Source organism: Corvus moneduloides, chromosome 4 (assembly GCF_009650955.1).
Source record: "Corvus moneduloides isolate bCorMon1 chromosome 4, bCorMon1.pri, whole genome shotgun sequence".
Classification (NCBI taxonomy): Eukaryota; Metazoa; Chordata; class Aves; order Passeriformes; family Corvidae; genus Corvus; species Corvus moneduloides.
The window spans coordinates 20,326,143-20,336,776 of record NC_045479.1 but is presented as its reverse complement, the minus strand read 5'-3'; the positions used below and the strand labels follow the sequence as shown (position 1 = coordinate 20,336,776).

At 41.0% G+C, this 10,634-nt stretch overlaps 1 protein-coding gene across 1 annotated transcript in view; it reads left to right on the top strand.

Annotated features, from left to right (window-relative positions):
• Nucleotides 1-1,606: 1,606 nt before the first annotated feature.
• ALDH1L2 (aldehyde dehydrogenase 1 family member L2) overlaps nt 1,607-10,634 on the top strand; it is a 29,011-nt gene continuing 19,983 nt past the window's right edge. Inside the window, 4 exon segments of the mRNA XM_032107467.1 lie at nt 1,607-1,678; nt 1,681-1,779; nt 7,525-7,666; nt 9,917-10,151. Of these exon segments, the coding sequence (XP_031963358.1) occupies nt 1,622-1,678; nt 1,681-1,779; nt 7,525-7,666; nt 9,917-10,151 (533 nt within the window). The 5' untranslated portion in view covers nt 1,607-1,621.

Genomic DNA, 10,634 nt, shown 5'->3' with positions numbered 1-10,634 from the left:
CTGGACAGGGAGAGAACAGCAGTACTGCAGCAGTCCTTGTCCTTAAGGTACTTCTCAGCATTTGAAATACCCTGAGGAAGAGGGTGGGGGCCTGGGACTTCAAACCCTGGTGACTACTATTGCAGTTCTTTTGCAGGAAAGCATAAAAAAGTCTCACTGAGATATGGATGTTTGCATGTCTTAGGTAAGACTTTGTCTACTCTATTTTCAACTGTAGCAAGGTGACTGCAGGTCATGACTTTGGCTTGAGCATTGCCTCTGACCTCTCTGACATAGTTCACAACTTAGCTATAAGAAAAATTTTTCCATTTTTGTCTTTGTTTTCTTGACAGGAACATCATGTATTTCAGTTTATTACCCACCCCACGTTCTTTAAGTGTTGCTGGGGCTTAAACCTGACTTAATTTGCAGTGATGCTTATATTACTGCCATGCTGTCTATTCTTGCTTTTGCTATTCCTGTCCCTTTTGGGGTCATTTTCACTTGCTTTCTGGTCTTTTTAGCACCTTGATTTTGTATTTCCAGGATCTTCTCCATACCTCTAATATGAAGATTTTGTTGTAGCTTCTGAATAATATTGAATTTGAAGCATTTTTATGAATAGAACTCAAGAGGTAGATTTTAAAAAAAATCATTACATAGATTGAGCTGCTTTAAAAATACTTGGCAATGTGGTGGTGATACGGATTTCCACAAAGTCATTAATGTTCTTTAACTGCATTGCTGCCATGAAATAAACAAAATTAATGCTGATAATCTACGTGATCTTTGACTGCCCCAACAGATTCAAGGGAACGTCTCGCCAACAACCTCAGTGAAGAGGGCAAAGGTGAAGGTGAGGGGCTCTGTCCCCTCAAGCTGTAAATGGCCAGGGCGCTGCTGGGGACACTGCACACATCTCAGACCACAAAGTGCCACCTGGGTGGCCGTGACTACACGAAAGACGAGGATGATGAGGGGTCTGGAGCATTTCTCTTACAAGAACTGTTTAGTCTAAAGAAGGCTGAGAGGGGAACTAATTAATGCATACAAATATCTCAAAAACGGGTGCCTAGAGGGTGGTGCTGGCCTCTTTTCAGTTGTGCCCAGCAACGAGGAGCAATGGCCAGAAACTAAAACACAAGAAGTTTCACCTCAACATGAGGAAGAACTTCTGTACATTGAGGGTGGCAGAGCAGTGGAACAGGCTGCCCAGGGAGTCTCTCTCTGTGGAGACATTCAAAATTCACCTAGACGCATTCTTGTGTGATCTGCTCTAGGTGACCCTGCACTGGCAGGGGGGCTGGACTGGATGATCTCCAGAGGACCCTTCTAAACCTAACAATTCGGTGATTCTGTGACTCCCGTGCTCGCGGACCGGGAGCCCGTCACGCCACTCTTTCGTCCCTGCCCTCGGGCCCCGCGGCAGCAGCGGGAGGGCTCAGCCACCACGGCAGGGAGCGGGGGGCAGCGGCGCTCGCCTGGCTCCCCGCCCCTTCCCTTCCCTCGCCTCCCTCCGAGCCCGCGCGGCCCCGCGACCCCCGCCGTTCCCCGGCGCCAAGGGGGCGGCGGGCGCGGCAGGTGCGGGGCCGCCCCGCTCCCCCCGGTGGCCGCGGGCCCGGGCGGGGTTGCGCCGCCGCGGATGCAGGCGCTGGTCCGGTGCCAGCGGCGTCGGCGCGGGTTGCATCAGACGAGGCGTGCTCCGCCGCGGCCGCGGAACCGGCTCGGTGTTGGCCGGGCGGCCGCAAGATGCTGCGGACAGCCCCCCGGCTGCTGCGGACCATCTGCACCACGGCCGCGGTGAGTAGCGCGGGGCCGGCGGCCGCGGACCCGGGTCCCCCCGTGCTGTGCCGTGCCGAGCCCGGGAGCGAACCGGTCGGGGGGCGACCAGGGGCCGAGCGAGGAGGGGGATGGCGGGAGCGGGTATTTTCCAGGATGTGATGAGTATTGTCTCTGCCGAGGATATAGTCAAGAGCGTACAGGCACGGGAGGGTCGGGAAAGGGCTCGGTGTGGGTGCAGAGGCTGCATCTTGCCCGGCTGTTCGGCGAGCGGGATCGCAGCCATCATCTTGGCGCTGCATCTTGCAGGGATGTGCCTGGAAACTGCAGGGAACAGGCATCAGCGTTGCTGTGATAGTGCCCCGTAATCGTGTGTCAAGAACAATGTGATGCAGCCCTTCGCTGCCTCCGTCATGCTGGATTTGCCCTGCGAGAAGCTGAAGGCTGTCTTCTCAGTTAGAAGGGACCATGTTCGTTTCCAGTGCCAGAGAGGATCCCCCCGCTCCGGCCTGTTTCGTTTGTGACCTTCTTATCGCTGGTTCATAGCTCTGGGATGGTGGGCTGCTCAGGGTTGAAGTTGACGGCCTAAATTCCTTTGCACCCCGTGGTTTAGTGTTTTACAGCTCTGCGCATTTGTTTCAAGCCATGTTCTTTATGTCTTGTTACATATATAGACTGCAGAACTCCTTCAAGTAACCGCTCCCTGAAAGCCTTGTCCAGTCCAAACTGACCAGATGTGTTGGTCTGGCAAGCTGAATGAGGCTGGGGGTTTTTTTTCTTTCCTAGAGATTGTTCATTGGTTCATGTTTGGCTACTCAGTTTCGTGTGAGGACAGCAATCCTCTGAGGGTATCTGCATGGAAGGCGTTAGAATAAGGAGCTTTAACAGAAGCTTTTCGGAAATGCAACCAGCAGTGCCAAAAAAAATGCGAATGAATGAACGGTGGGAACACATTGCCCTGGGTGTGTATGTAGATGGGGGCGGGGCTCTACTATAGGTTTCTATTTGCAGGCACTGGAATTTAGCACATGTAGGGGGATCTCAACAGAAATAAAGTTGCAGTACTGCTTTTCAAAAGAGGCATCTTTCTATGATAATTTAAAAGAGATGTAACATTCAAGTATTTTTAGCTTCACTAAATTCTTATGCAAACTAAGTAAAATATTGTAATATTTTTGATATAACCTTTGTAAGCCAAGTAGCAGTTACTAAATCTTGATTTTTAGGAATTTTAATTAGAAACTTATAACCGATTGAAGGTTAGATGCACATACAAAAGAGGCAGTAACAGAAAATTATTTTTACCCAAGAAATAAATATTCTCCTGTGGAGAGATTATGTCACTTTAGGCTCTTCTTAGGGAAGAAAATGTAGGTGTTGGACTTATCTGCCATTTCTAGGAACTAGAACCTGACAAGATAGTTACCAGCATTTTCCAGGCTGCTATATATTCAGCGTCTAATTCTACTTATTAGTTTTATTTTTGGTTAAGTGCTTTGGAGGAAAGAAAGAATTAGAATGGAATCAAACATTAAAATACTGCATAACTTTTAATGAACCATTGTAAAATAAATTCCAATACGGTATCAACAGATTGTATGGACAGAATATTAAATATAGAAGTTAAAATTAAATCTGTGCTTTTGTATTGAGGTGGTGAAACACATGTGAACTTTCAGATGCTTTGAGCATTCAAGATAAGGCTGCTTGTACAAACACTCCTCGGATTTTATGCTTCTACCTTTATCTTATTTTCTTCATTCAAATCATGAGTACTTGAGTCAAGAAAACATAATCACTGTTATCTGTATTCTGTTATAAACAAAATAGAAGGTTAAGGAAGAAATTAAAAGTTCAGACAGTGAAAACAACAGAGTTACAGCAGAGTGAAAACTAACTTTCTAAAGTCTTGTATTTTGGTGGCAATGTCATAATACCTATGTTATTCTATGATTAACCATAAAAGAAAGGCCAGATCTCCCTAAACCACCTGAACTGCATTGTTTACTATAACTAGGAATTGGGTAATCTTACCAAAGTGCAGCCAAAGATCCACTCTGATGCTACATGACCATTAACCTTCACATGCGATGCTCATGCATGCTACGCGTTCATAGTCAGCCAGACAACTGCAAAAGAAATCTAATATACTCTCTTAACATCACTGTCAGAAGCAATAAAGTTTAATCTCTGTGTATGTTAGTGATAATGATGGAGTATCCATTTAGCACATTATTCAAAACCAAGATTGTTTTGGTGTTCTTTAACAGAATTCCTTTCTAAAGTTTTGTGATGAATGCTAGTGATGGCACACTGGCCAAAATGTGCCATTTCTGTAAGACAGAAAACACCAAACTGTTTTTCTTTTCTGTGTCATCTTATAGAACTTTCCATTTTAATTGGGTGTTATGTCCACATTAAATTCTTCTACGGGAATTTCCCACTTCCACAGGTTTAACTCACCTTAGGTAAAAATGTGTAAGGAGATTTTTCAAAAGACTATATGAATGGCTATAAGATCTCATGCAGTTCTTCAACTGTAATTTTTCAAATAAAACAAAAAATGAAGGACTGAGCTTATGGTCTGATCATGCAAGCCTTTCCACACAGATTTCTTTCTTCTCTTTTTACTCAGTAGAAATCCTGTGCATGGCTGACTTGTGGGTTTGTCTCCTGCTTTCTACTGATGGTAGTGTATGGTAAGGCATGACCACTCTAATCCAGATGTCATGCAGTACCTATGTACCATTCACTGGAAAGATATACTCAAGAATCACTGGTCACAGCACCGTTGCCAGATCCATCTTGCAATTGAAACCAGTCCCCATTTGAGTTACTTTCTGTAAGTGTGAGACAGCAGAGCTGATTTACTGCCAGACTGATGTTTTTGTGCACTACAGACTTACCCACTCTGCAATCTTCTCAGTCTTGCCAGTTTTGGTTTGGGTTTGGTGGGGTTTTTTTATCTGTTGTTCATTTGTGGACTGTGATCTCTTTGCTTGTCACCATTTGTGGATTCAGTTCCACAACTAGCACAAATTAAACATGTGTAGCTTTACTGAAAGTATGTTGATTTATAGCGATTCATGATTAGGAACTGGAACTGGAACTGATGTGCCATTCCATGTGATATGAGAATCAGATTTATTCACTGGGAAACATGAACTGAAAGTTTAGGAATAGAGGATCCATATGTTATTAAGACTTTGTGAATAAACTCTTTGTGAGAAAATAACTCTTAAAGTGGTGATACATTTGGACTTAAAATTACAAGAACATTGTCCAAGTATCAGAGAAGCAGGAGAGTACAGCAGTGGTTACTTTAAAAATACTTTGAAAAGGAGGTCAGGTAGATTTATAAAAGCAATCATATGACATGATTGTTTGTGACGGCAGAGGAGAAGATTTATTAGCTAAGAAGATCCCTTCCAGTCTTGTGTTCTTACTGAGAGATGTCAGCAGAAGGACAGAAGTAGAATAAGTAATTCTCATCTGGACTATTTCTAATGTTCATTCAATATACTAATTGAGCTACCACTGTAAATTAGCATAGTACAGAAATCAGAGGATTTCATACCATGCCAAACATCTTCAGTGATCCAGCAGGTTAATCTTTCTCCAATTTGCCTGCTATAGTTAAAATACTTGGGAAAATCTAATAATTGTTTTTTGTAATGCAGAAACATTTCTTCTGTAAAGGTAAAGACATCCATCATAAAGCATTGTTAATGAGCACTATCTGCATCTGTTTGGCCTTGCTGGACAAGGCTTGCAAGGATAAGTTGTGCTCATGGTAACTCAGAATGAGGTCTTGTGTTTATTAAGATCAAAATAGTGGACTGATTTTGGTATAGCTGCCAGCTGTGCATTGTTGGTTATCATCATCAGTCTCACAGACGCTTTTTACCAGCCAATTATAACAGTCTGATTTTGCAAGGAGTTATGTCCACTTTTGTATCTTACTGCTTGTTTCTACTGCAGTGGCACTAGCGCTGAGTAATGCTGCAATACAGGACAGTTTTACTATGGAGTTTCATTGTGAGGGAAAATATTGTCTCTGGTACAAATAGTTATTTTCTATTGTTTCATATAAAAAATAAAAAGCAAGCTTCAATATTCCTGTAATGGAACCTACCAATTCATCACTCCCTTTTCTAAAGCCAGCTGTACAACAAAAATGTAATTTGAAACCAGTAAAATACATCCATAATATGTCAGCTGTGAAATGAATTGCAGTGGATTGTGGTTTTGAGTAACCTGTTTTTCAGGACATTTCTCTTTGTCTTATGATCTGATGGGCAGTGCAGACCATTTGTTATCCAATCAATAACCCACTCAGTCAAAGTATCCTCATGTCCCAGCACCCTAAGAAAGGGGAGGGAGGAGATAAACATACTAGTGCCAACTTAGAAGCAAAACAAATGTCAGCGGTGAAGACATTCATACAGTGCTTTGATTTCTCCAATGGGTCATAAGGAAAAAATGGAATTCAAAGTCCAGTTGTGAGAAATGAAGTTAAGAATAAAGGTGAGGACTACATGGATTTATTTCCTACCTTTCATTCAGGCCTCCTAAGAGGAAGGATCTATATGGTTTGAGTCTAGCAATAGTTTGTACCAGATTCAGCTTTGAGGAGGATAAATTTTCTGTTCATTCTGTGAGGACCTTTCCTTTTTAACCAGGTCTGATACTCCATTTGTTTTTCAAAAATTTCCAGTTTTCATTTTCCAAAAGCTGACTAAAAGTGCAAAGACAATGCATATAGAGACAGTTCCACCCTTCTGCCATATTTCCATGCTCATTCCTGCTCCCTCCTGAACCTATGTTAAGACTCACGGCAGTTCTATAAAGTAGACCAGTGAATAGATCCAGTTAAGAATAAGCCACATTCTTTCATGTCAGTGCCTGCTTGCTTCAGTACCCTAATCCAGTTCTTGCAGCTACAGGAGTACCAGTTTTGGGAAAATGAGGTATTAGAGGTGAGGGACTGGAGGTAGGGTAGGAGAGGAGCACAGCTGTCACATAAATCTAAAAGGACTCTGAGGGAAAAAGTAATTTTCTCAGGATGCAATTACTTGAAAAACATAGCAGTATCTGATATTCTGATATCATCATAGTGTTGTGATTCTAACTATCATAAATTTTAAAAAAATGGAGGTGGTCACTTGCACCTGCTCAGAAGCTTAAATCGCATGTCCAGTGTACTGGGATCCAAACGCAGCAGGCAGTGGAAGTTCATCAAGGGAATCTCACTTTTAGTGCCTTTATTTGCTTGTAGAAGGGTCAAATGGATGATCATCACCTTTAGCTTTGCAGGAAAAATGCAAGTTTGTCTTCTTTAGTCTGTACATGTTAACCACAAATAATATACCACTGTTTAATTATAGGGATTTAGAGGGCATGTTCCAGGCATATAAACCATGCCTAGAAAAAGTGGTTTGTGTATGTTTCGAAAAATGCATTTGCATTTCTGACTATGGATCAGACCATGGATCCTCTTATAAGAAGCAATGGGTCTGTCTAATGAAAATTATAAAAAAGCACAGTATCAGATGATACTTTTATGTGAAGTATAGTCTCTCTGAATTGTATGTTGCTTGTCATTAATTTAAAAAAAAAATTCTTTCAAAGGTGATTAGGTTACGAAAGACTATTCCATTTTAAATCAAACTGAACATTGATAAAGAAAGAGCAAGAGAGAAATGTAAGTAACAACATATTTTCTTTGCATCCGAGAACATGCTTTGTTTTAATTCTTTTTACCAGGCTTATCAACAGAAGCTAAAGCTAGCCCTTATAGGTCAAAGTATTTTTGGACAAGAAGTTTATAACAAGCTGAGAAAAGAGGGACATAAAGTTGTGGGCGTCTTCACTGTGCCTGACAAGAATGGACAAGCTGATCCTTTGGGTAAGTGTAACCTTAACCCGAATGTTAAAATTGCAGATGTACATAACAAACTTGCCTTTCCATGTGAAGGTTCTATCTATATGGGAATGACTTGCATATATTGCCTTTGTTACTCTAAACCCAGTACAAGAACTATGCCTTAACAAACACCGGTCCCAGAAACAGTTTAACCCTATCAGTTTGTCAGTTCTTTAAAAAACAACCTCAGAAGTTGTTTCTAACCATGCAGAGCTATACATTAAGATACTGGAAAAACAAAATTAATCTGGATACTTTATTTGAATGTTCATCCTGAACTAGATCTGTATCTTAAAGCAAATAGCTGCTGAGCCTGTATTCCAGTGCAAATGTCTGTCACCTTCTTCACTGTGCTGGCTGGGACTCAAGACATGGAGCCAAGAGAGTTTATCCCTGGCTCTCTGCCGTTTTTGACAAGCTGGCATGTGGCAGTGTACCTGCAGAGCCTATTTCTCTTCCACTTGGACTATGAAAAACACATTCAAAAAGTTGGAGGAGGCTTTGCTCTCCCTTTTTCCAGTGTCGAGCTGCGTAAGGATTTTCTAGGCTTCCTAAAGAAAGAAGTTTTGCTTATACAGAATTTTACTCATTGTATTCAGGACCCAGCATGACAAAGAAGATAATTTGAAACCATCTGAATTGTCACTTTTCTTTGTTTTTTCTTTCAGTGACACAAAGACAGTGAGTTAATATGATTAGCAAATAGAGGTGCCAGAATGGAATGTTCCTTCATGGATAATCTGAAATCAAAACTACATTCCATGAGCTGTCTCAAGTCTCTTTTGGTTTTGGTTTTTGGGGTTTTTTTTTTGGTCTGGTCCTGACATGTTTTTACAGAACTCTCATAAGGGAAGAATCAAACATAAATTTTGCTTACCGGTGCTATGGTGCTCACAGACTAGCACGTAATTCTCAATTCTATCTCCTTAAAAGATTTAATCACACTTTGGAAGAATTAGAGGAGGCAACTATTAGCTTAGAAAATGGAAATTTGACTATCCAAGTCTGGTTGGATTACACTATATAAAAATTTTATATGTAATGTAGCATAACTTGTTTACATTATATGAATTATTCTTGTACAGTTATTATGCTAACTAATGCAACAAAGTAAATCTTCCAATCTTTCAATCGTATATTTATTTTAACTAAAACTACAGGATTAGTTTGGTCTAATCTCTCCTGATTGGAGGAAAAAAAAAAAGGTAATTAAATTGCTAGATAATTTCTTTTTACTTCCAGATGACTCAAAAGCTTAAGTCTCAAACGAATGTGTTCTAAAGTTTCTGTACCCTCAGACAGCTACAGTCTTTGTTGCTAAAACTAACTTCAGTACACACTAACTTCTATGGAATGACATTTATTTTAGTATTTACTTAAGACCTAAGTCAGCAGGCTAAAGATGCTTCAGGTCAAGCTCAAGATTCAATTTCATAAATGAATAAGAGAAAGTAAAGTATAAATACATGTTTAGAAATACAAATTAAATTAGAAACAGAAATTAAATTAGGTGAATTTTCCATACCTCTTCTTGTTTTCCTTTTTTTCCCGCTACACTTAAAACTCAAAGATATAAAATTTGACTTTACTAGCCCGTTCTGTGGTAAGTTATTAAGTGGTTGTGCAATGGAATTTATCAACCATCTTAAGATTCTCCCTGCAATTACTGCATTTTTTTCTCACCTCTGAGCCTAGTTTTGGGTGTTTCACAGATAAATGAAAGCATACCCAGAAGGTGTCAGTAAACAGAATTTTGAAGAAATTACTGATGTCCGCTAGCATCTGTGATTATTTGCACCACGTGACAAAATGCTGCTGACATAAGTGAGTCTTAGATTTACATAGTCATATTCACATAAAGATTGCTGAAGTAGAAAACTGAGTTCTGCTAAACCAAACCAGTTCCAGGCAAATGTAATGAGTGGACAAGAAATGAGACATCACTGTCCAGTAGTCAATAACATTCATCATTCTTTTCTGCTTTCGTTGGTACTTACTAGCCAAGTCATAGGAGTGAACTGAAAGTTGAGATTGACATAAGATGTAGGAATGAGAATCAAAGAGGTAATGAATAAAATATATCCAAGCACAAAGGTTTTTTAACAGCATACAGAAGGGCCCTCTGTAGTCATACACTTGATGATCTGCTTGAGTTGTCATGCAATATGCCTCTGAACTCAGTTTGCATTTTTAACACAAAATGAAAAAAATAATACTGTTCTTGCCCCTCAGCACTGGCAGCAGAGAAGGACGGCACTCCTGTTTTTAAGTTCCCCAGATGGAGAGCTAAAGGCAAGCCTATCCAGGAAGTAGTTGCAGCCTACAAATCAGTTGGAGCAGAGCTAAATGTCCTTCCATTCTGTACACAGTTTATCCCCATGGATGTTATTGACTGTCCAAAACATGGCTCTATTATTTACCATCCATCCATCCTACCACGCCACCGAGGAGCTTCTGCAATCAACTGGTGAGTTCTGTGCATCAAAACGATGTGTTTGTCATGTTAGGATGTTGGTCTGCACCCATTACTCTTGTAAGTGCTGGCACAGCTCTGTTGACTTGCAACTCTCTGAAGGAGCTTCTCTGGAGCAGCTGACTATTTGGCACATGAACTGCACCTCATACCTAGGATTCATTATTATTTCCAATGTGAGTTCAGCTGTTACTCTGGGAAGATCAGTGGTGTACATTCATATATTTTACTCACATGCACAGATCAACAATCTGGAGTTTCCATAAGCAGGACACTGTCCTTGTGGCTCATCCCCACAAACACTAGATAACTATCATAGTAGGGTTTGATACAAAGCCTAAGATTTCACAGAGTGGAAGGGAGAAGAGAGAAGAGAACCCACAAGAATAAAACCCTATCTCACTGTCCTCCAGAGCAATGCACAAGGTAGGTTTGAATCGTTACCCTGAAAGAACTACACTGCAATAATGACCATGA